At 44.4% G+C, this 27,167-nt stretch overlaps 1 protein-coding gene across 1 annotated transcript in view; it reads left to right on the forward strand.

The window, feature by feature from the left end:
- Positions 1 to 2,579: 2,579 nt before the first annotated feature.
- otp (orthopedia homeobox) overlaps positions 2,580 to 27,167 on the forward strand; it is a 30,032-nt gene continuing 5,444 nt past the window's right edge. Inside the window, exons 1-5 of the mRNA XM_031976560.2 lie at positions 2,580 to 2,836; positions 8,894 to 9,031; positions 9,724 to 9,905; positions 24,520 to 24,697; positions 25,254 to 25,433. Of these exons, the coding sequence (XP_031832420.1) occupies positions 2,791 to 2,836; positions 8,894 to 9,031; positions 9,724 to 9,905; positions 24,520 to 24,697; positions 25,254 to 25,433 (724 nt within the window). The 5' untranslated portion in view covers positions 2,580 to 2,790. The remainder of the gene's footprint in view (positions 2,837 to 8,893; positions 9,032 to 9,723; positions 9,906 to 24,519; positions 24,698 to 25,253; positions 25,434 to 27,167) is intronic.

Here is a 27,167-nt window from a genome sequence, read left to right on the forward strand (position 1 = left end):
TTAATTTATATCATTCAATACCTGTCGAACAAGTCGAAGATTCAATGATTACGTATTTCACTTATTTATCTGCATATAACATTTTACGCTCCTTGAATAAGTAATTCGCGTTTTGACATATTTCAGTGGATGCCACTTTGTTCAAACGAAAAAATTACCTTATAACTGGTAGCTAGCAAATGTAACTTTGTAAGAGAAGTTTAACCCACTTTACTCGGTCAGTTGCTCTACGATTCTTTGCTGATAATATTAATTTTAATAAACTATTTCACAGGCAAAACTAGCTTCCTAGTACCTATCAGAAATTTCGGAAAGAGCCTTGAAAGTGTAAGTTTACATTGTTATGAAATTTTTAGAATAGGTTCAAGTTCCTGCTTTAAGTTCCGAAATAATGGAATCAGACGGCAATGATACACAGACAGTCACAATAGAATTCCTCCCCTCTTCGAACACCTAAACGTCATCAGTCTGGGTGTGATCCTGGCGGGTGGACAGCTATTGCAACTGTCGATGTATCCCAAGGGTCAGCTTCCGAAAAACAAACAATAGCAGAGTTGTGGCATGCGGGATATATATAAAAAGGAATTCATTTGTGCAATTCATTTGTAAAATAACTAAATTACTACTAGGCAATAACTGTAACTAAAAATATGTAGCTTTCAATATTCACCTATCAAATTCCCATATGAATCCTGCACCCTCCTTAACACTTCTCAATAAAAAATGTTCTTGATCTCTCATTCCACGGCATGACCAACACGAATAATCAAATTAAATTTAAATACTGTATCTAGCTATTAATTAGTACAGCTGATTTACTGTCAAAGAACGCAACGTTTCTACTTATAAACAATAATTCTAATCATCCAAACAAATGTAACATAAACCAGTAATCCCTAGAACTACCAATCAATAGTAAACAATAATTTCTCAATATCGTATCGAACAGTCAGCTGTACAGAGCCGTCTAATACCAATCCAGACGCAGTTCTCGAGGAGCGGTCTCAGGGAAATTTCCGAAAATCCCGGATACGTGACGCATTTCACCCAGTTCCGTGCACCGGCGGGATCGTAATTCCCAATCGTCGCGATAAATATCCCCGTTGAACGGGCGCATTATACTAGCCCGGAGCGTCGACTCGTCCGCGCCACCCCCGCGGGAGAGAGAGGAATATCAAGCGCGTCAATACCGCGGGTACCCCGAACTGTTCGCGGGGCATATTCGTCGGGTGGCTGACGTTGGCGTGGCGGCGCGGCCGAGTTCCGTCTTCGCCATCCACCTTACGCAAAAAAAAAGGAAAAACGGTAGCTATTGAATTAAAAGGACGTAGCGAGTAAAGCGGCCGGGGCTGGCGGGGCCACCCTCCACGAGGAAGAGGGATGAAACACGTTGATACGGAGGGTAGTCGACGGGAATGAAACGAGGACAGTGGATACGCGGAAAAAAAGGTTGGAGGAAACGAGAAGGAATCCTTTCCTCTTCTTCAGCCCCCCGTGAACCCGCCGCTCACCCCTGCCCGTTCCCCAGCCAACCCCCGCATCAACCGGACGCCGTGCTCACCGGCCATAAAAATAAAATTTCAATAAATCTCCGGCTACGGGGGTAAGCTAGTGGGGCATCCAGAGGGCGGGCTACTCGCTCATTGGAGCTGCGTCCGCGGCGGTTACCGCCTACCGCAAAACAGAGACAGCTAGACTACAGTAGCCTGGATAGAGTTTACCTCGGGATATGGACAGCCCCGCCAACCACCGTAGTCTGCGAGCCGAGGCTCCGCTTCCACTGCCCGCTTCTCGATTTCCTTTACCATGGTTCTATCTCTTCCCCTTTCATCCCTCTCGTCATCGCCGTGGAGCCACGCGCTTTTTCCTTACTTTCCATCCTTATCTTCTTCTTTGGTTGTCTCCCGCCTTTCTTTCCTGTCCGTTCCCCACAGTCCTAGGGTAATCTTCCTAGCAAAGTGCTACCGGAAGACTGATTTATCAATTCACCTTATCCGAACGTTTTATGAACTTCAAATGGGAGTTCAATGGGCAGCATCGCTTTTCTTCGGATGTTCCTCCAGAATTATCGATAAGACTAGATTCACCGATCCTTTATAAGTTTAGGATTACAGGTTCCCTTAAATTTCGTGTATACTGACGATTCCTTTTCCCGGAGAATATGAATATTCGCTTAATCCTTCGATAGTAAAAATGAAATCTTTAGACTCACTTTCGAGCTGAAGAACCACTAGTCTTCGAAAACGTCCGTGAAACATTGCCAGCAGAATTTCCAGCGTGGCACGGGAGATCACGGAGCCAACTCGGATCGGCGGGACCGCGTCCACGGTCCGCGTGTCGCGCTTCTCCCTGGCTAGGTACGGTCCTGGCGGTGGCGGCGAGTCCGAAGCGTAGGAGCGATTTAATATCACGCCCACAAGCCGATAGCGAGAGCGAGAACGGGCTGCTGGTATCCGCGGAGTGAAAGAAGAGGAGCATAGGAGGGTGGTTCGCGATGAAGCGAGAGAGTGAGGGACACCGGCGCCGACACGGCGAAAGTGGGGGAGCTCGGATATGGCAGCCAGGCAGTCCGCTGTTTGCCTTGCTGGGGCACGGGCCGTTTCTCGGTTGCGTCTTCACGTTATATACCGCACTGTCGCGATAAACAGACGCCTAAGCCGCATTATTTCAAACTCGCTTGTGATATATACACGGTTGCCGAACGCTTCTTTCGAGGGTGACATACGCGGTGACACGCGGGTTTCCTGTATCAGCGAACTTTGAGGCGGGGTTACGCTACCCGTAAACGGCATGATCAACAACATCTCCGCCGGCGGCTTCGTACACGGTCTTACTGGTAAGTAATTACGATTCGCGTCGTCGGGTACACTTTGACAGTTCGATCTTCTTGGTTATTGACTGTAATTCTTCGTTTGGAATGTTCCGTTGTTGGATTTTTAGAATTGGCCGTCGAGAAGTTTGGATAGGAACCGTCGGTGACAGATTTTTGTTTTGGTGACTGTTTTAGATGAGAGTTTGTACGATGATGTGGGGATACGATGGTTAGTTGTTAGTTAAGGAATTCGGGGAATGTTGAGTTTTTGATTGGATGTAAATGGGAGACTGAGAGATGAACAATTTTGTGTGGGGAAGAAGGTGAGAGGGAAAGATTGTTTTCCTTTTGTAATTTCTTTGTGATATTGGTGTATGGGCTTGTTTTGATGCTAGTTATGGAGCTTGAAAAATATTAAAAATCTATGTTGATAAATGCTGGTAACAGATTGAAAAATCGTGGCGAATTTTGCTTAGAAATGGAAAGGGTGAGGGGTAAAAAATTAACACTGAATTCTCTTCCATTGTACTTCACTGATTTGCTTTGTTAGCCTTTAGACCTACCTAGAATTAGTCATGAAAAAAATCAGTGCCAATAAGCGTAAGTTATTGCTAATGAAGTTAGTGAATGCGGAGTATTAACTTTTAGTTTACATAGATTCTTCTTTTTAAACTAGTACATCATAAAAATCGTTAAATTTTTTAATTTATTAATACTAAAGGTGGTATCAGTAGTAGTAAAACGTATTCTTGTCTCCAGGTAAAACGCGAACCTGAGATTGAATTTGCTTAGCCGATTTTTGATTTTCCACTACTAGTCATCATTAGAATTGTTTGTTTCCGCGTGAAAAAGTTTTTAATCGGATATGGAATGTCAAAAGCGAAGAACGATAGATATTTTTTTATCGCTGATCGATGGAGTTGGATGCAGTTGGAAAGATGGATGCTGGATTTGTATAGCTTTTTCGTGTCATTATTCTTTTTCCAATATTTTTTGTTCGGTATTTAGAGTCTGACCGTAGATCTAACTCTTCACTTTTTTTGAAGTTAAGTGTTTAATTCTTCGAATGGGAACGATCATTGTGCAAAACTTTGATGGAACTAAAAACTTCAGAAATCTCCTCGGCAACTATATATTTTACGATGATGTTGAAAAATTTGTGACGGAGTTTATAGCAGTCTTTGAATTACCGACGGCGAACGACGGTCTTTACTAGCTAGGCGCCATATTGAACAGTGTTTATAATTACAGTAAGCAAACTGTATACTCTAAACTACTTATCAACTTCTACATGATCTCATAAAAAATGTTGCGATGTTTATATAATTAAATGAACCTTAATTTTTTTATAAGTAAAACGGTGGTGGCGTTTTTACAGAATACGGAATAGCTTGTCAGCATTATACGATTCGCTAAATTGACAACTTATAGCCACTAAACATTTGCAATTCACTTTAATATCCTCGTCATTATTATGCACGAAAAAGCTCATACCGTGTAGTATTTAAAGAATAACAGAAGTTTAATTCGTGACGATGAGGGAAATGATATACTCATTTGCGTTTAAAACCTTGTCAATTATGGAGGGACGATTCATGCGATAGCAACATAAAAATTTGTTAATACGTATATATTTCTGTGACTCGGTTTTGCGATGTTCTAATTCCTGGCCGTAATTCACTCTGAAGTGATTATATTTATGAAATATTTCCACCTCGTTGCGCAACATGTTCAATTATTAAATATTGGCAGGCTTCAGAGACTGGTAAACTATTGATTTCGTCATTTATTTTTGTCTACGAATTTCCACGAACCTGTGAGTGAGTCTTCGACCGTCGGCGTTGATTCTTTCTATGCTTTCGAACTGTTTCTTGTGTAGATATTACGAGACGATTAAAGTTAACTTAAAATATTTGACATTCGGTAGTAATAAGGTAGCTAGAACTGCTCAAATTGTTACATTTCTTCGAGGCTCTATTTGGATATTAATCGCTGATGTCTGCTTCACTTATATCTCTCGTAAAATATGCAACAGTAAAACACATCAAATCTTACCGTTCACCCAGATAACAAATGCACACAATTCGCATGATTTCATTTATTACCTACCATCATGTAATTCATATTTTAAGCTTACTGTTACATGACTTCTTTCTCTAACAAATCATTCCTAATATCTACCACTTAGAGTACGAGGAAACTTTAATTTATTTTATTGTACCTCTAACTCTATTGTTTTCGTTGTTTTAAGAATTTTGTATGCTTTGTGCAAGAATTACAAAGTGAAAAACCATTTTGTAAAGATACATAAAGAGATTAATGGATGGTACGTTTTGCTTTCTAAAAATAGCAATGATATCTTTCATTTCCCGGAATGTCACCAAATTTTCATAATGTTAGGACTTACTCTAATTAAAACACTTAAAGATTTGCGCGTGTGAAGGTGTTTGGAGTTGATTCGTTTCCCGCCGAAAGTCGAACATTTGCCGAACAGAAAAAGGGAAAAAGTTAGTTGAGTGTGTAAAAGAAAACCTTGGCCACAGATAACACGTGGCGATGCGACCGCCCGTTTGCTTCCCTCCCGCTCAAGGAAACCGCTTCTCGAGTTTGATGACCTTAATTACCTCAACACTGATTACATTAGGCGGGAAGTTAAGGAACGATTTAGAGTTGGGATGTTGCTACTGGTAGAAACCAAGCGAGGCGCGACTCATTCAACCGATTAGGCCCTGTGCAACGCGACTTTTGTTGCGACGTGTACACTGCGGATAATTCGCAAATTCAAAATACAATGACACAGTGGCCGAACATTAAATTTCAACAGAGTCACCGAATCGTGGTCGCTTAGTTAACGTGCAGCACGATAGTTGCAAATAAAATATATTATTGGATTAATTCAATATAATTCAATATCTGGTCGCAATGAAACTTATTTAACTACATTTGTCTAAAAAGAGGTAGTTTCCGTGGTTATCAATTATAACTTTGTTTTGCTATGATAACTTTCAGTTTCCATTCGTTCGATATAGACGATTTCATCAAAATCTGTCAATATCATTTCCTCCTTCTTTCTAGATTCTTTTTTATCGTTTATATTCGACAAACTGTAGAGATGCGGTTGATAAAAAATATGTAAAAGTGTTGTAAATTCGAGAATTCTCAGGGCAGGGTCGCGATAGCGATGAAGTAATTACATTATGCGGATTAATTGCATTTGGTGCTATTGTCGATACGCTGAGACACAATGCGACGATCATGATCGCGACGTTTGGTATCAGTGCGTCCGTCGCGTCGTTTTTCGACTGGTAATGTGATTTATGAATTTATTAATCAGACGTTTTTAAAACGGACGGCTGTCAATCAAGAGATTTTTAAGCGCGCTTCTACGTCGTTATTGAAGTGATACTCGTCGACGTGATATTGAATCAGTCCGCCGGCAACGTTGTTTTTACCGGCCGCATCGAAAACGGGGGGTGAAAAAAAAAATATAAAAAAAGACACGGAAATAATCGAATGCGACGTACCCTCTGCGCAGCCTTAGGTATTATCATTTTAATTCGATTTAAAAATCCGATAATCCGATCAGCCGGAATAGGATTAAATAATCAGTCTAGGAGCTAATAAAGGCTAAAGCACCGCGAAGCAAACAAAAGATTACGACGGTAATACCTGCAAACACCTTCCTTCGTTCTTAAACTTGAACTGAAAACTGTACGTACAATTACTAAACCAAATATTCTATCTTCATTTTTGAATTGTTCGTCATTCGAACATTATGATACAACATACAAGTCCAGCACCGTTACCAGTTCTTCGTAAAAAAATTCGTAATTTCCGGAATGAATTGATCTCAACCGGGACGAATTAAATCACACGGCCGATGGCGCAACTCGCATCGTGACAATTAAATTTCGCGTGTCCCTTTTTCAACCGGTGAGGCGAGACGAAGCGTTCCGTGGCTCAAAAAATTATTGTAAAATTGATGGGAAAATCTAGTACCGGTCGCTTGTCTTTCCTTTCCCGTTCGTCGAAGAGAGCCGAGTGGAAAGGGGAAGGTAAAAAATCACGAGACGACGAGATCAAAGGAACCCACCGAATTTCGGGCGAGAGCGAGGGCGCCCATAAATACCGGGTCTCCCAGTAAAATCGAAATAAAATCATCAGCGACCATAAAAGTAAAATGGGAATAAAGACCAGTCATAAAGTTCATTCATACGGAGTATCCATTGAGTAAACTTGCACGCGTGGTGTCTGGGACCGCACAGTGTTCGGTTATACCTCTCATGATGCGTTCGCGAAAAAGGTCAAGACGAGCGTCGCGATATTCTTTCGACCGCCATTAATTACTCGAATTTCCAAATCGTTTCTCATTTATTATTCAGCGATCGATTACGACGGGTTTTTGCGAGCCGTCTGCGAGCTCCGTGCTCGATAGAATTTTCTAGCGATTTGGCATGCACGTTTTCGGAATATATCGGTCTGTCTAGCTCGAAATAGATTCTCCCAGGATTGCGATTAATTATTGAGAAATAGCGGGGATGATATTTTATTTCCATCGGAACAGATGCGACGGCATTACGACTGGTCCGAAACGCTTCGGTTCAGACCGGAACGGTGGTCGAAAACGAAAGTCGCCGCGCGGCGACGCGTGCGCGCGCTCGCGCGTTAACGTGGCCGATCGTTCGTAATAATTCGCGAAGGATCTTGTGAAACGATCGCGAACAGTTTACACGTCGTGTATCCGGTCGTTATTCATCGAATGCACAAATTGCATTAACGGGTACACGCGAGCCGAAACGTACACCGGCCGCGCCAATAAAAACCGAAACGGATTTTCGGGCTGACATTTGCATAACTTAGCAAAAACCAGCCAGCCGGGGTCCTGTCCGAAATATGTAACGCGGAATTATGTAACTATTTCCGCGATACCCATTGAAATTCCAGACCGCGCGACTGTATTATGTGTCTGTCCAGCTGTATTAAACATTTTGGATATCGGCCCGGGCACGGGCTGTGAATGAATCACTATTAATCACGCGGATTATAAAATATCGATGCAAAACTGTTGGGTATCCACCCCTTCCCGGCGCCGTATTTATGAAACCAATAAAATTCCTTACGGTTAGTATATTATCGTTCTGGCCCATGTAACTTCATAACTCGCTTGATGCATGGTGCGAGTCTTAATTAACAGTTTCCGAGATATCGACCACAACGAATGAATCGCGATAACGCGTTCTTATGCGTAATCGGTGCTCGACAAATCTACGGCGAGCACGAAATTGTACCGATTTATGGAAACTTTTCGTCGGTGTACCATAAATATGCTTCCTGTTTCACGAATGACAAGAAACGTTATTGTCTATGCGACACATGAGACGGTTTCCTGAGCTACTAAAAAATAGCTATAGACAAGTGTCTAACGACTGAATAGCGAGACAGAAAACTGTTTGTTTATCCAATAATGAACACTAATGCAACAATCACGAGAAAACCGTTTCTCGTGAATTCGAAGAAATTTAACAGCGCGATGAAGTTGCGATTCCTCGACTTCCGGCGGCGGTAGTCATAGCCGTGTTCGCCGGAGCACGAAAAGTCCCTAGGCGGTCGCGGGACGTCTGTAACCACCGTTCAGCCGATTGCGTAAGCGACTTTGACAAAGCACAACGACGCGCGATGGCCGCCGCGCTGATCACGGGCACGGGTATACGAGAATCGTCATGGTTCCAGCCGTTCAGCCTCTCTTCTCGCGCGCACACTGGAAAAGTGTTCAACGACCAGCGTGACCGTGCACGCGTGTACATACGCGCGCGAACACGGCGATCCTGCATGGGTGTGTTTGCACGCCTAGAAGCCGGAGGCCGGTGACGATTCTCGCACCTTCGTGCTAAGTGGTCCGTGTTCCCCTCACCAACGGCCCGGCCAGCTTCTGCTCCTACACAAATTTAAACTACATAGAGCAGCGAAAGGGAGTGAGCGGGTGATGGGGAGGGCCGGGAAGACTGGCCAGAGAAAAGGAAGAGGAAACGGCTGTGTGGCCTGTGTGTAATGGCACGATTTTTTCGCGTTTCGTGTTCGCAGGAGTGAAGGATCTTCATGCGCACGACCTGAAGAGGCACGAGAAGTTGGAAACTCCCGTGCTAGGAGGGAATTTGGATCCCGGGCTCGCCGCCAGCATTGGGTGCACGCTTCATCAGGAAATAATCATGGCTGGCGCGGGTAAGCGATTCACGTTCACGCGCGTCCGGCAGCCTTCACTTCATTTCCGTCGTAACAGGCATCGATAGTGCGAGCAGTAGCTTTGATTTGAGATTTAATCAGTTGATGGCAGCGGTATTCTAATTTCTAGCATTTTGAATCATGAACTGGGTGAAAGCTGGATTAGCTAACTGTGTTTTGAATACCTTTAAGTACCTAGTCGCGCTTAAATATTCGATCGATATTTAATTGTTATCCGTAAAATAAAGTCTCCTTATGATTTTGTGTAGTTAATGGCTGCAGCGAACGAACGCCTCATTTGTTACTATTAAATTTTGTAGTACTTATGATGGGTATTATGTACAATTAATAGACGACGGATTTTATATGTTTGTACCCTTCTCATTTAAAATTCGATGTGGTAGATTATTTGAATACGTTCGAGCTTCCAATGAAACAAAGGAACTTTCTTTGAACATTGCACGACGATGCAAGAGTCGCGTTATTCCCGAAACGCTTCAATTCCAAGTACAGCTTCGACAGGTTTACCTGGTAGAGGAAAAATTGAAGTTAATTGCCTTCAAGTTCTGTAATGAACCCGTGAACCGCAGGCTCCATTTTCCCCTAATGGTCGACCTTGAAACGATCGAAATATATTAAGGTAAATGGATCGAACGGATGCCAGGGATTAAGAATTTGCATAAATGGTTTAGGGAACTCGACGAGAATCGGACAAGGCGATGACAAGCCGGTGAAACAGAAACGACATCGGACGAGGTTCACGCCGGGACAGCTGAACGAGCTGGAAAAGTGTTTCAACAGAACGCACTATCCGGACATTTTCCTCAGGGAGGAGATAGCTCAGAAGATCGGCCTCACGGAGAGTCGAGTTCAAGTAAGTGTTATTAATAATGTCGTATCTTCTCTGTAGTATAATCGTCTAGTTTCCAAGTTGATCAGAGAGCAACCCTACGTTATTTAGAAGTTAACTCTTATACGTAATTATCGCGTTAAGCAATTCAAAACCGTACTCGGTCATAGATGACTGAATCGTTTTACTGCATAGTATCTGCAAAACATTCCCGGACATCAATGTATTTCATTTCGTGTTACTTTCTGGACAAGGGATTGCTTTAACGAGCGCAACCGGATGGAACCGCGAGTGTCTCGAAATCAATTTCGTCGGCCTACCGTGGCTTTTCGGATTAAACTGAAACTTGGAGTAGCATTAAGCGTTCACCCTACGGGGTCTCGAATTTTGGCGGACTACAGCTTGACACGGGGTTACCGCAAAACTTTCCGGAATCTTTCCCCACCCTCCGCACGCTGGCGAAATTCAAAGATAACCACCGAATAGCCATGGTATGCTGTGAATTTTCCGTTCGCTAAGACACAGGGAAAATTCAATTATTCTGTTATTACGTGGACTATAGTATAGAAGTGTTCGTGCACGTTTGAGATTGTACATTGTATTAAATATTATAGTAAACAACCGTCGACTGAATAATATTGTTATTTTAAAAAATACATCGGGACAGAGGGAATTTCAGTTAAATCCATATTCCGCGGTCGAGCCGGAATCAATTATTAAGAAGTCCAAGAGGATCGCGGACGATGAAAATAAATATTAGAAGTAACAGGATTCTGAAACGATCGTTACGGGATATTAAAACGAACAACGACTCTTGAACTGGAAATTAATAAAGCCGATACCGCTGACCAACGAGGGTGGTTTTCATATTCCCTTGCGGCAGCCATCAGGCTAGAGCTTTTTTAAGTCTCCGGGACACGTCTAGAAAACCGCGGGCTAATAGAAATTCATGAAAATTTTATTCGGAAGTTGGAAGCGTCAGTCAAGCCGGGCGTCGTGCTGCATATCAAACAGTTTCGCTCGTCTCCTTTCCCGCGTCAAACACACACGTGCGTCCGCCACATGGATGACACTTATTCAAATGCTACGTCTCACCTTCCATGAAACAATTATAAAAGGATCCGTACACATTAATCCGTCACGTACGTTCCTTTTTCCGTGAGGATTGACGTGAGATATATAATTCCCATTCAAATATATCCGCGGAAGGCACTTCGGAAATATTCTTTGGCGGAAGATCTGACATAGTTCAGTCTATTAAATTCACGGGCCAATCTTACTTATCTTCATTTAGTAACTATCACGAAGTAAGTTAGTCTCCGAGCTTCCTGCACGATCGTGCTTTGATGGATGATCCTCTGTTACCCGTGATAGCTTTCCGATAGAAAACGACTCGAATTCTAGAGAACGCCCCTCAAAAAAGACAAATATCACATGGAATTATCGAATGCTGTTTTTCCTGCAATATCAAATCGAACGACAGATAGACAACAATTGTTTCACATTTAATTTTGTGCTCGGATACTGTTCCAGACATTTTTAGCGTGGTTCGTGCTTTTTACCAATTCATCAGCTTTCTATCCTTTCCGGAAGAATGATTTAAAAAAAGACCGATTCTGAAAGCTATGAAATATCAATGCACATCCGTTCTACTGCATTCGTGTGTGTAACAATAGCGTATTTTTATAACCTTTATACGATCTAGTTCACAACAATTTCTAAAATGCTATTCCTGTGACTGTTCGCAATATTTTTGATACGCGGAGCCGGACGGAATACCGAATATTTGCTGGGCGGCGCCCTTAGAGTCGTCTAATACTATTTTAAAAACGAATGTAACTCTGAAAGCAATGTTAAAAACAAAGGGAATTATCGGGGATAGAAATCGTGGACGCGAAAGGGAATTCCACAAAGCCGGTCGACTCCCATCGACGAGGCAGGTAGTCACACGGTGTCGAAAAGCGGCTGTGCAGCGGCTGGCCGAGCGGAGAGAGAAAGGAGAAAGGGAGATCCCCGTCGGTCGGTGGCTCGGGGTGGCTGGTTGCCTAATTGAAAGAGGTTTTCCGTGGGCGAGGGTAGACATCAGAGCGAACGAAGCGTTTCCAAGGAAACCCGGCGGCGGGCACTCGCGTGGAGAGGGACTCAGGCACCAATGGGGCTGCTAGGGAAAGGCGCCGGCGCCCAGCGTCGCTATACTATCGAGCGTCGCTATCAAAGATTTCTTGGCTGGCCATGGCGGACCTCGTTGTTGAATATTTTCAAGAGAGCTGAACCACCCCCTGCACACCACCCTCGCTCTTTCAGACGATGCCGCGTGCACACGTGGCCTGTCTGCGTCCTGCATCTGTCCTGAATTGGTGGAAGGGGTGGCTCCAGGTACAGGTGATCGCTAATTCTTCGTATACAGCAGTCACCTCAATAATAAAACGCGGAGGCACTATTCAAATATTCGATGGTTCGGGAAGTTTACTTGAACTCTATATTGCTGTAATATATTGGCAAAAGTATTTACTACCCCTATACTAATCGCTTGTTTTGTGACGTCGTGTGAGGATCACGATGAAAATTTTAAACTGAATTGTCGATAAATCTACATGTTATTTAACTTTTTTGAATATTAATGAAATATTGCTTCTTTATTATTAATCGTTAATACCGCAAAGTAAACGTGAACACTGAATAAGTAAACGAATTTTGTCCTTCTAATGAATTATTAACTATAGTTTTAACAAGCACAGTTGTGAAATAAAGCATAGAACATGTGGTTAAGGATGATGTTGAAATGATTAGTGAGTTTTCTAATGTTCATGTTTGTGGACTGCATCGATATAGAGATTCACGATCTGTTTTGCGAGTTTAGATAATGAGGCGCGTAAAGATTATTTATCCAAAAGATAATTATCAGATAACGAAGTGCGGGAGGAGTAATTCAAGGTAACGAGAAGAAGTTACCCAGGAATAAGTTAGAATTAACTGAATCTGAAAGAAAATGGGAACTGAAATCGTGAATGTTTCTTAGCAAATTGGGAAGTCTGGGCTCCGCGTGCATAAAAATAAGTTTTAATTTATGCAGAGGAAGAACTACATTTAAATTTTCTGGACGGCTGCTTCGAACGTATCATACGCAAATGAATTATTTTTAACGAGCAATGGATGTAGCGCGATTTACCATATCGCGCCGTTGCAGAGTAGAAACGTACGTGCAAAAGGAAGAAAGGAAATACGCTTAGATTTGCAGCTCACCAGAGGGAGAGCCAGTTATGAAAATAATCAAACCATTCGATCGAAAATCGCGTAACCGGCTCGCTATTAAATTCTGTTCCAAACCGGTTAATTGGCGATAGCCAATGATCGTCGGAAGAGTTCCTCGGTTATATAGAATCGCTGGAATTTCCCGCGCGAACAATTGGGACTTTTTAATCGCGCGAAACAGTCGGAAACGGAAACGTTGCGAATTTCCGGAACGAATCGCGTGGAGGGCGGCGCGAGCGGCGGCGTAGGGCGGCGGTGGCGGTCGTATCCAGAGGCGAAAAATTAACCGTGGACCATTTTAATGCGATGATGGCGTTAGCAGGTGGCGAGAGGGCCCGCCCGTTTCTAATTACCAACAAAATACTTGGAACGCTGTAATGAAATATTACGATTCATCGATCCCTTGTAATTTATTATCGCTCTTGTAAAGAGAGTAATTGCCGTTCCGTCTCTAATTGCAGTTAATTAACAACTATTATATTGCTTGCACGATAACGCGTGCACGGGCACTGCTTTACAATCAACAATTGCATACTTCGTGCCGCATGGCATCGCGTAGCCGATTCCGAAATTATGCTAGGCATTTAATTACTCGCTAACGTAATAACGTTTTCAATAGTGTCACTCGTTTACCGCGGCCGCGAACACGGTCTGAGATTTCCGCTCGTTGGATCGTCGCCGAACGGGAGCCGATACGTGTAATTTTTATCGTGATAATCAGATATTTAATGAACGACCAGCACCATCGGCACCCCCGCGAGGCGCCCCCTCAATCAACGGCGATAAAATAATCAAAAGCCGCCGGGCTTCCACCGCTGAAAAATTTACGTACCTCCGCGCTCATCTTTCACTTCGTTTTATTAGTAGTAATGGACGTAATGAATTTTATATTAGACCAACTTTTATTATTTCGAATAAAATATAAATACATCGTTCCCGCGTCTTCTCTCCCCTCCTTTTATCTTTTTTATTCACCTTCGTTTATTTACAACTCGAGCCCGACGCCCGGTGCGCGCGCGTGCAAAAAAGATAACGCACGAGGGGAAAAAATGAAAAATAAAAAATAACTCGGTTTATTCGTTTCACTCGCGTTTTCGTTCCCACCGTTCGCGTTCAACCTTCGCCTGGACGCGACGGTTCGACGCGCGGTAGACGCGACACTGGGGTGTCGCTGAAATATTTGACGAGGCTTATCGTGAATTTGAAACCGGTCGTGAATGCGCACAGATCCAAGTTAAAGCACCGGTGGAATGATAGGATAAATATTAACAATCGCGACAGGGTTGTCACGATATTCCTTCGACGAAATCTCTGTCGGCTGCCCCGAGAAACCCTGTGTCAAGGAATTCACGGTATTATCCATGAAGTGTGGCGATAAAGGGTGCTAAAGCATTTCGACAACAACGCGCGAACCCCACGGGAGTCGTGCGCTGCTCGAAATAATAAAATCGTCGGTTGTTAGTACAGCTGGGATGGGCGGCGCGAAAATGCGACATCGGCTGGAAAATCCGGCGATATTCGGGAATTATTCGTCGCAAAACGGCGATTCGACGGCCATAAATAATTTCGCGGATCCGGCGGACGCGCGGACGAAAAAAAAAAATATGCTATCGGACGTGAGCGAGTCCGCGGTCCTTTTTTCTCCACCCCTTTTCGAAACCCCCATGGCGACCGGAGGTCAATGGCATTTTTGTGTGTGCGCGAGTGATGCCACACGAACGCATCCCTGTAACCATTCGGTCGGCACAACGGTGTCGCGGTTTTACGAACGAGATCGTGTTCCTTACCGTCAATCATTTTCGGAATATTAATTATCCGGCTGCCGATCTCTGAAATGAAGCTGGATCATCCGCGCCGCGGACGTGCGCGCGCACGCGAAACCTTTTTTCAGTCGGGCGTTTATTCTAAAGCGAACGGACTATTTTCGGGGGGCGCGTATCGGTGCTTCAGCGTTTTAATTACGCGTATTTTAATCCGCCCAGGAGACATTTTCTGTTTGCGGCGGCAGGCCACGGCACCGCGGCCGCCGCGCCGCGGAACGAGCTTTATTAGACCTGCACACAGCCGATTTAAATTTAATCATAATGAAGAGGCGATTAAAATTGCAATCGTCCACGGAATAGAACCCATAGCGGCGAGCAGTTAACGTCTGCTAACAGGCATTTAACTTAACTGCCTCCAGGTAACTGGTCGTTTCTAGGCTGAAGGGTCCTTCCGATTACTACTGCCCGGAAATTTTATGGGATACGACCTTCCGTCGATAGCCGCGGCCTGTACGAAACGCTCGGCAAACCGAAAAAAACGAAGGGAGGGGGTCGCACCGCCGGCGAAACTTTGTCTCCCGGCTAACCCGCTGCGTTACGCGCTTCGCGTTATCTGTTCTGATCTTCTCGAAATTAATATCGCTAATGGACGCGGGGATCGGTTGAACGGAAATACTCAAGCTGTTTATGAACCTTTATTTTATGACCTACGGTGATAAGATTGCAGATGTGCAAGGTTTGCGAACACAGTCTTCTGTTTCATATAAATTATGTGCTTTCGGTTACGTTAAACACGTGCAAACACTGCATAACATTTATATTGTACTATTGATTGGAATGTTGTCGACAACCGGACTGACTCTATAAATACGTGTTTATAGACTTCTAAGAATTGTAGGTACTTAATAATGAGTGCTACATGATCCATTAATTAACACTTTGACTACAATGTTGGACGCAATGAGTGACTGACTTCCTTGTCCAAACTTGAAAATTTATTTTTATAGTAGTGTATCGAGTGATTCGCTGGGATCTGTTAAACGAGTAATAGATATAATAAATTTTGATCCGTCGATTCTTGTGCCGTGAAATAAATTCCTTCGATTTTGTAAAGTTCTTATAGATAGTAGTAAGCGTTCGATAAAATTCATCTATAAACTGTGTTTATACAGCATTCAGATAATCTGTAGGATTAATTTACTTACTCATCGGGAGAACGCGAGGCAATTCCCGACAAACATTCCCGTCTCGATTCATTCCGATCAGAGATAAAGTCGAAATCTGTGTCGTCGCACGAAACGGTGCATTTCGACTGCTAAAAGTCACATATGCCGTCCTGGGAGACGGCAGTCCGCGGTGGCGGATGTTGGGTATTGCTTTCAAAGTATCCCGCGGGAGTTGGACGAATGGCGGTGTCATTCGACCATCCTCGGGGACCAACAAGTGACTGCACCGAGGGTAAATGTAGTTCGTTATTGTCTTGTCCTGAGAAATGGGGGAAATGGTTTCAGCGGTCGCTCGGAAAGTTGGAGAGCACGTTTGAAACTGAATTCGGCGAACCGGATTTCCGTCTATACGAAAACATTTTATTCGAAATTCGCCGTGCAGCGTTCCGCGTTCGTCTCTGAACGAAATAAAAACCGTTCGTTTGTTCGTTCGATTAATCTTGACACGGTTAGGTGGAACGAAGAACCAAAAAAGGGGGACGAAAAAAAACTACCATTTCGGCGGTGAGAGTGGAATCATGGCCGCGCATTGAATCAAGCATCGAAAACCGTCTCTATGATCGATATGAAATTTCCATCCGCAAAATGTCCGACCATCCCGTAAACTATCACTGATCATTTACGCGGATGCGCCGTCCGCCGTATAACCAGACACGTGTACGCGGCAATCGAGTGTTTTACGATGGCGCATCAAACATGCACGCGTCAAGCTTCCGCGGAACGCGAATCACTCTCGATCATGGTCTCTGTCCCCGTGTTAAATCACTGCCGCATTGTTTCTGCCCGGTTACGTATACGAATGTCATCGAACCGGTATCGGTATCCGCGACGCGCGAAAAATAAATCAACGTCCGGCCGAGGCAGGAATAAGAATGCACGGTCCGCGCAGACATTAGTCTAATATCGCGCGTGAAATGTGGCTTGATGGATCATTGACGCTCCTTTTTGCATACGTTACCGGGATTATCGAGAGAACGGGTCGGGTTCGATTCCTCGCGTGTTTCATATATTGATCCGGCTGCTCCGGTTCCAAGTCCATTTTCCCCGATACAAAATAAAGACTGGTAATGACATGTGATACCAATTTATGAATCGAAATCGCTTGTCAATGTTCATCAGCGTTAAGCGACACAGTAAATCTTCACCTCGTTTGAAATTAATATTCTACGTTTAATGATATTTAAAGACGCTATGATCGTTGACCCTCACTAATGAATAGAATCAGTTATAATTAAGCGGCTGTTGTTTACGTACTTATGGCTCGGAATAGTGACCAAAATTGAGATAAAAATGTGGTCGACCCCAATAACATTCAATCTACAATTTCATACTATGTCAAGTGAAATTATTTTCGCTAAACGTTGACTATAATAATTCTCATCCGTTTGCATTCAGTTCCCGAACGACGAAACAGTTGCCTGTTCAAATGTAACGGATGAAATTGTTACTCGAGGAACTATGCGCGTAACAGCGCCCGCCCGCTGACAATTACGGAGCAGGTAACGCGACGTCGGGAGTGTCTCAATGAAATAGTAAAAGTTCAAAGGGAACGAGGTCTCCGACTACAGGCACGCCACGGTGACAGACGCTTTAGCCTACGCGGGTTGGACGAAGATTCAGCGCGTCTGCTATGCAACAGCCTATGCATTTTAAGGGAGGGGTGATTTTTAATGCCGTATAAATATGCATAGACCGCGATATTAGCTCTTACGTGTCGCCAGCCGAAAAATATCACGCTGGGCTCCCGCACCTACATTCGCCCGCGCACACCACCGTGAACACGGACCCGCGCGAACACGCCGGGAGAAAAGCATCCCCGTGTATACGCGGGGCAGCGGCTAGGCGTGGAGGAGAATGTGGGGTCCTCAATGGATAAACTATGTCGCCGCGATCACCCTAGGGAGCATCATCTAACGCCCATTTTGTTATGACGTCTACCGGCACTGAATAATTTCACAGCCGCGCAACGCTCGAGATCTCGATATGCATGGATGATTTTCTGTTGACAGCCGGACTGGACGCTTCTCAGCCGAATTTCCGTATCCGCGGTTAGCGCGAGTTAACGCGACAGGAGTCGCATGCTCTTCATTCCCCGCGGCAGTTTAAAAATACCCGATGTCAATCTTATCTGTTAATTTTCATGATCTTGTGTTCGTACTCTAAAAACGACGGAATCATTCGTGTACCTTCTACCGTGTTTGCCGCTGTCTAATGTCCATTTTTCCGTTGTTTTGAACTGACGTCGACTTCGCCATCGTGACGTTTCCTTTTTCCATCTGGCCATCGCGAAATTTTCTGGTCTAATAAAAGGATGTAACACGACTTCAAAGACAGATTGTTAGTATGGTTGTAATTTGATTTTAAGAGTGAAGAACTAAAGTAATAAGTTTAATTCGATGTATGCGAATAAATTGTTCTGCTGAAAACGCACAAGATCGTACGGATTTTTGCGATCGCACTTACTCTGGGGGGATAAATCCAGTTCCACGGGCAATTCGGGCTAATTTGACGACGGGCATCCGAAGCCAACGATATTGCGTCCGTGAAATAATAATAAAGTATAAATGGATCAAGTTTACGGTCCGTCGTGCATACCGGAGCTGCAAGTATGCATTTTATCGGTTGTTCCGCGCCCTTTATGAAGCTTCCTGTGCTACAGAGCGAAATGTGCAATTTGTAGTAACGTTGATAGTAAACGCTTTGATAGAAGCTCATTCGAAACGTACTAGCGAGTGAGCGCTTTATTGTAGCAACGAATTAAAGTGTCTCAACTTTCCTTAATCGATGTCTGTAATGAAATGAGGAGTGTGCATTAGAAAAATGTAAAATAAATTTTTATGAATACACACCGTTGTAGATTCGAAAGCGGTGAAAAGTTAATTTCGAAAATATTGTGGCTGGGTCCCGCAGGTCGATCCTCGATTTTTAATTCCGCGTGACGTTAGATCACGACGACCCACTAATGGCCCAACGAAAATGTCCCTCCTGACGACGTAACGCGGCATGAAACAGTAGGCGGTCCGGGTAATGCGTCTTGCCACCCTCGGACAGGAGCCCAACCACCGTCATCAATCAGGGTCGCATCGCGTAAACTTATGTAGTATTTATTTTCATTAAATATTAGCCTCGTCGCGTCGTCGAAAAGGATTTTTCTCGCTCTCCTCGGTACGCCGGTCAGAAAATTGTTTCAATTTTTCGAATGAGATACGTACCGAATCTCGATAGACCGTATTACGGAAGCACTCGAATTAATGCGACCGCAGTGTACAGCTGCGATTTCCCGCTTCACAACAGATTTCGTTACAAAGTAATGCAAACAGAAAATTTACAGTTATTAGTTGGACGTGATTCATTACTTTATAATGAACCATTTTATAATCGTTACCGTTTCAGCTCTCATGAATTCGATTAATTACGGCGCCATTTAAAATCGACCGGAGGGTCGATTGTTTATTAATTACGGCGCCGTTTAAAACGCCGAAGGGTCGATTGTTTCGACCGACGATTGTTATTCGCGAATTCGGTTCGCGTTACCGGGGAGTTGAGTCTGGCTCGCGGCCGTCTCGTTCTACTTGACGCGTCGCGCGGCCGAAAGTAGAAGGAAGATTCATACGTTCCGCCGTGATCGAGCTGGGAATACATCCTTGAGGGACAGAGGGGAACGATGAGCGATGAATTAAGTTTTCATCCGGTGAAAAGTTCTCTCGCCCCCTTGGCTCGCGGGGGTCGAGTCTCGAAAGAGAAACGTTATCCCGTTTTGCGGCGATTCCGAGCATTTTTCCGCGAAGTGAGTCGAACTATTCTTCAATGGCGCGCTGAAAGCTACTTCTATATATCTTGGGGTCTTGGCCAGATCCCGCCGCTTGCCTTGATGGCAAGCTCAATTTATATCAGCGCCCGTTGAAACCCCCTTTACGAGGTCTCGCCGCCGCCCCCTCCACCACCTAAACCTCGCCCTAACCTTTAGGCCACCACCTTCCCTCCCGGCACGGCCGAACCTTGCCTCTTGCCACCTTTCGGCCCTCCGACGGCTCGAGAAACTCTTTTCCCGAGTTAAACTAAGCCTGCCCGATTCACACATGGGAATAAAATGAAGAGAACAGCACCGCGTATTCTTGCGGAAATTAACCGATTAGTTTCGACCCTGCTATTCTGGTGAATTTATCTATAGATTTGAAATATTGTTGAGTAATATAGAGCATGCATACTAGTAATAAATTTTCGTAATATTCGGAAATTCGAATTATTATTTGGCATTAACTAGGAAGAGACCGAACGAACGAAATGCTGCTGAAAGAATGAAAACGTGATTGGATCAAATAGACTAGAAGACTAAATGTTAATGGTAATTATCAATTTCGCGCAGTTGAACATTCTGTTTAGAAATGCGCTATCTTTCAAAAAGTATCAAATTTATGAAATTTATATGAAGTCAAATAATATGACAATATAAACATTCTGATTCCATCGGTTAAGATAGACATACACAAATTAGGATTAATTGCAGATTTTTCTTATTTATATTCTATTTGATTTGTCGTTTAATAAAAATAAGTCCAACGAAAAATTAAACCAAAGTCGATTCATCCGAATTAGTTTCCAATTACGTTTTGCGTTTGACACGAATAGCAGTATTTAAGCCCAGTCGGTGTTCTTAATCTGGAAACCGGCGAAACTTCCACGTTTAAAATAAGGGTCGATCGCCAAGAATATATAATGGCGAAAACACAAGATTTTACTTTTAAGAGTTCGATACGCTATAGAGATTTAATCGTATATTCTGTGTGGATAAAAGAAATGAACGGACTTGGGACTCGTATTTATAGATGTACGTGATGTACTTATAAATGAACGTCGATAGGAGTTCTTCTATGCACGTGGAGACATCAATTCGAGTTGCGTTTTCGATCGTATATTCCAATGCAACGCCCAGTCATCATCACGACTGATGCTGATTATTCGAGAGAGCATTTGCTTTCGCTTGCACCCTCGCCATGCCTCCAGGTGCTTCCTGGGAACAGCTGCGACCGGCGCGTGCGCCGCCCGCAACAGCGATGCCGTGATTGATCAATTTTTAAAAAGCAATGTTCCTAATTGATCGGCCCGTCTCAAACGCAGGTATTATACTCACGAAAGGCGCATCAGTCGAGCCACCTTAGTCATCGAAAGGTGTGTTCGGTGGTTCGATCCAGACGGCTACCACCAGAACCCTTAACGCCATTCTACTATTCTTCAATGTGTTTGTTAACAGTCGATTCATTCCTGTCGATAGACTGCTAACAGGGCCGCGTCGAGGTTTCTGAACAACCCAGGCACTCTTGTACTGAATTGCATTTTTTTTCTTTCTTAGAAAATGTGAATCATGGATAGACGAAGATATAGAAATTATTCTGATACTTGTTTCTTGTTATAATTTCTTTTAAACTTGTCGTTGGTCTTGCTTTAATGGACTCTGATATTTGTATGGGCGATCCTAAGCCTATTTCTTATTGTTTTATAAAAAAATAGGACCGATGACCACAGGATAATATATACTATTTTTATTTTATAGTTTTATTTTTCTTCCCAATTTCTGAGGAACTTTTTGATGAGCTTGCTTTACGAGTCTTAAGCATAGTGCCTAAAAAGCGTAATTGATAGGGGTCTCTATTCCTATCCCGAACATTCCCGTCCGATACTATTCAATAGTTACGTCGATTGCAGAGCCATCAATTTGCAATCTTTCGGTGACACTAGTGCAGGATTTTTAAACTATACATGAATTTAATGGACGATAATCTATCGATCACGTCAGGTATGCAATTAGTCTGGGATCGGTTCGTATGAATCACCTTTGTCCGCGTGTCATCACAGAGGACGATAGTTTCATTCCCGTCATAGCGTGGTTCCTGTCGTGATATTTGTAATTAACACAATTTCATAGATATCTACGGTCGTCGGTGGTTATTGAACATGCTTTACATATAGGGGGAGTGATTTCATCGTTATTATGAAAAGCACAATACTATTTCATAAAGAACCATACAGATTGATAGACCTGATTGAAAATCTGTAGGATTCGGGGAACTGAAATCTAAGTCCTTCAAGTTACCACTACTTCAAAATATGCATCAAACTCTTAAAACGCATAAAGATATTACATACTTTCAACAACCTTTAAAACAGTCCGCACGAAAAATGAATCAAAGATTCCTTTGGCGACGAACATTCCTTTGAAACTCCACCAAACAGCTGACATTTAGTACACTCAAAAGAAACAGCAAAGTACGCTTCCGATACAGATTTCGACACGATAATTGATTAGCCGTTTAAGCGACTTTAACGCGTCGAATGAAGGATAAACTCGTAATCCGAATCACTAGGTGGAATACAACGAACGTATTAAATTATCTCGAAGATCGGCGATCAGTCGAGGTAGAACAGTCGATAACGCGGCCGGTCGACGAAAGCTCTCGTTTTACGTGCAGTTATTTCATAACAGGAGTCATTAGCATTCACCTGCGTTAATTAACGGAAGTTCTGCGGTACGTGTACGCGGGCTGCATCGGCTACGGCCGCGAGAGAGGCGTCGAGGGGTGGGCACGTGATAATGCGCGATATATGCCTCGACAGAGTCCCTTGTGCTTTTTCCCTCTTCTGGCTTGTATCGTCGATGCTCACGTGGCGTGTAACCAGCAAATTATCCACGGGCTTTTAGCCGTAGTTCTGCCGTAGTTGTACCGTGAAATCGACGCAACCACACCCACGAATGCCGCAAGGAAGCATTGACATCCCGGCAAGACGGGGGGATTGAGCACAGGGGCTGCCGAGATTTTGCATATTCCATGCATCGCTGCCGAGTCCCTCCAGAGCATCGGAACCCAGCATCTTTTCCGAACACGACGGTTTGATTCGATCTTCCACGGCAGACTTACGTGGACGACGTAACCGACGACTGGCTGCGCCAATGGCCGTTCCACGCACACCGATTCGATCGCGGCGCACTTAACACCGCCCAGCTCTAATGCCATTCTCTCGTCACGAGCGTCCATCCTTGAGAGGCAACGGACGTGCCAGATGTTCCTAAGCCTCGTCAAATGAGCCAAGATATCCCGGGATAATGAGACCGGCAAACAATTTCTGCGGATAGCCACCATCGATGGGAAGAGAGCAATCGTTGCATCAAAATACTTCACGCACGGTCGAAGGAAATATCAACAGCGATAATGACTATTGATAAGTAGTCTTTAAAATACTCGTACGTTTATAAACATTGAACTTCTACAGTGAACCTATACGAAGAACATATAATTTCTTCTCCTATTAGGTGATTATTAACGATAAAGTGATTCTTGCGAGGCTTCCCGCGAAGTGAATCATAAAGTGAGGACTTAAACTCATCGGTCGATCGTTTCTTCTTCAATAACAAAGATCACTGAGGATACAGCGAGAGGCGAGGAAAAGCGGTAGCGGTTTTCCATTCTCTCGAAACTTAGTGGCTCATAATAAACCGCCTTCCGGGGTAGAAATCCGACGATCGCTTTCTGGCAATACCTGGAGCACACTGGAGCCTGTAAATCCCATATATCCAATTAGATTCGTATAATCCCTGCATGTTAGCAGAGGGTGTCTCCACCCCCGGTGCCGGCCGGCTGTCTCGTTCCCGCTTGGCCGTGAAGCAGCCGGCCGTCGCTGTTGCTCTCTCGCAGGTACGCAGCTCGGAGTACGTGTGCGTAACGGAGGCGCAAGCGCGCGCGCATCGCGCTCTAATGCTAAAGTACTAATTTATGGGCACATATGAGATGGCTATAGCGTGCTTTACCGCGGCCAGGAAAGGGACTGTAGCCTGCCCGGAACAGGGGAGGCGGGAAATGGTGGGGATGTAGGACGAGGGTATATCGGAGAACGCAGGGGTGGGCTTTGCATGCGATATCAATAAATCAAGTCCCCGGGACCCCGGCAGCTTAGGGGGCCACTACGTGGCCAGAATCAACAGCTCATAACGTCGGCTAATAGCTACTCGCCGTGGGGTCGAAGATATTGTCGTAACGCCCGGGGACATCTTAACGTCTTCCATCGAATTTCCTGCCGCGGAAAAGTCTGGCTGGTTCGGTTTATTCGACTCGGCGAGTCTAGATCCTCCAGCTTCTTTTGTACTTTCGTTTAATGTTCGTCGTGTGTCCGTGTTACAACGTAATCGTGGAACAGTTGTGTACCTTTTGGATTAACTGTGACGCACGGATGAAGTATGAGAAACGCCACGCTGCGTAGAATGTTAATGTCATCTTCTTTATTTTTTCATCCTATGAAAGAACTTGAATTCGTAATTAGAATAAGCGACTTGTATACTTATCGGTTTCCGTTCAGTTCAATTCATCTTCGAGTGGCACTCAGAATCGGTGAAACGAATCGTTCCAGGTGTGGTTTCAAAATCGCCGGGCGAAGTGGAAGAAACGGAAGAAGTCGGCACCAATGTTCCGGACCCAAAGCACGTTGCTGCCCTCGCACGGCTTGCCGCCTTTCGGCCCGATGAGCTCCGATCTCTGCGGCGCTGGAATGTTTCACGGACCTGCTGAGAGATGGGGAATGGGAACAGGTCAGGCTTCAAAGATTCTCATCATTTACATATGTCAATGATCCTGACTCTTTGGAAACGGAATCGCTTAGAGGCATCATCCGGACTCGAACTTCGTTTCCGTTTGCACCGCGAAAGACGCGACGTTTGCCTCGCTAAACGCGTTAGTTGTCCACGAAATTTATAAACTTCCGAATCACGTTAGATATACGTTTAACCAGAAGTACAGGAGGACCGTTTAAGCGCAACAAATAGCTCGAATTTACTTTAATTACATTTAATTCTACCTGTCATCTCGTGACTTCATTATCAACGTTTCGTGTAGGATAGGGGACACGATGTCTTTAAATATGTCGTAGACAAAGTTTCAACAGCGGAGTCGGATTTAATTTAATCTCGTGTTTCACTGGTAATCGGGGCAGTTTCAATTAACCACTCGTATCATTGTTCCTACCGTCGCGACTCCCTTTTTCTTCCCTTAAACGGCTCGTCCGATCGACGCCGTTCGTGGTTGTCCTTTTGGGATGATCTGACCGAGACTGCGACGCCGGTTTAATTGAAACCGCTTGTTTTACAGGTCTTGGACAATTGGGGCAGGGAGGCATGGGGATGGGCGGTTTCGGGCCAAGTTTAGGGCAACTTGGTCAGCAAAGCACGGGGAGCCTCGGCTCGAGCTTGGGTCTCGGTAATTCCGGCCTCCCGATCAGCAGTCCATCGCAGACCGTCTATCAAGCCAGTTATGGGCTAAGTTCCCTTGGTAAGTCTTCACCGCGCTTGGATTAATATTGTCCAACTCGGAAGCAACCGTTAATATCCGACCTCTTGATTATTCATCCCGTCCCTATCGAACCGTGACATTTTTACCGTATCATTCTTAAATATACTCCTCGGTCTAATTCCGCGTTCGTATCGTTCAGTTGGAACTTCGAAGAGTATGCCCCCAACTGTATCAAGAAAGAAAGCTAGAATATTTACACGGACATTGAATAATGCAAAGATATAGGCTAATTTCCTTCCGATGAGCGATCTACGCTATCTCGGGCCGGATAGAGTTCGGGGAACAAGGGGAATCGTTGGTATTCGTATAACTTTAAGGAACAGCTCCTACCATGACGTTACCCGGATGTCTTCGAAAGCGATACACACCGAGATAACGAAGATTAACGTGCGATCCTTTAAACCGCGACTGGGACCGACGGCGTCAACCGCGAAAACGGACGTTCCCAAGAGGAAGATTTTCTATTCCCGACGGAATATTAACGCGGCGTACAAACGCAGACGCTTATAGGCGGTTCGATAATCGTCTTGCCAAACTTTTGGACCGTGGTCCTCGCTCCCCTCCCCCCGCACCCCGCCCATCTGTGAAAGAAGACGACACGCAAACAGTATCGAGGAACCCGGTGCCTCTTTGACGAAGTCGTTAAACGTTACGGTGCATTATCGCTCGAAGGGGTTATGCGCCTGCATGCAAGGAATTTGAGACAGAAACATAAACTCCGTCCTCTCGTCTGTTTACACAGGCAAACACCGGGCCTGGTCTCGCACCTAGGTGCGAGTTCTTTCGCTGTATGTTTACCATAACATCCCGATGCAACCTGTCTTGGCTGAGTTACGCTTCACCTTATCCGGAGGACCTTGTACCTTCGACGGTGCCAGACCGATGAGGCGTGTGTGAAATTCTTTGTCTCACGAAATTTCTGTTCGCCGTCGCTGCTCCGAGACCGCGGGGACATGAATGGCCGCCGTGGAAACGTTCCGAACGGTGAACACAGCCGCGAAAGAATAAGAAACACGAAACGAGCTTTTCGTGTATTAACGCGAAATTACGAAAAGACGCCGGGGAACGACGCGGCGCGGAGGAAAAAGGTTACAGACAACACGCTGCAGCGCGAAGTTCGTTGATCCGCGAGCTGTCCAGGTGGAAAATTCGCGTCTCAATAGGAACGCGTAATCGAAGTTTCGATAATTGATTAAAAAAACATACCCGGCCGATACGTTTCCAGGTTGGCTGTCCGTATATTCTTTTCGATCACTCACGGTTAATAACATCTTTGCTATATCAAGCCCGGCCGCGTAATTGTTTCCAGAATGGAGAAGGATCCGAGCTCCGGCATGCCCGGCTATTTAGCCTGACCCAAAAACACCTTATCCGATGATGCCCACGTCAAATGCATATTGACACGTTTAAACTGATTAATCCGGCCGGATATATCCCACGCCGTCGTTTGCCGAGGTCAACAACTCCTAAGATCGGCATTCTTCATTTACGCTTTCCGAATTTTAGTCGTTTCGATAGACTCACCGAGCGTTTATTTCTAATGGAATTTTTCGAGCGTTTGACCGATAATCGAAAAGCAATATTTGGGGAAAAAAGAAATGCAGTATAAATAGAGGTTGAAGTGTCGATGGGGAAAACGGCGGAATACGATTTGCTGCGATTTTCTTTCGAAAAAAATGAGATTAAGTTACAGTTTTAGAAGGTTGAAATACC

This window comes from Nomia melanderi, chromosome 2, assembly GCF_051020985.1.
Source record: "Nomia melanderi isolate GNS246 chromosome 2, iyNomMela1, whole genome shotgun sequence".
NCBI classification, from domain to species: Eukaryota; Metazoa; Arthropoda; class Insecta; order Hymenoptera; family Halictidae; genus Nomia; species Nomia melanderi.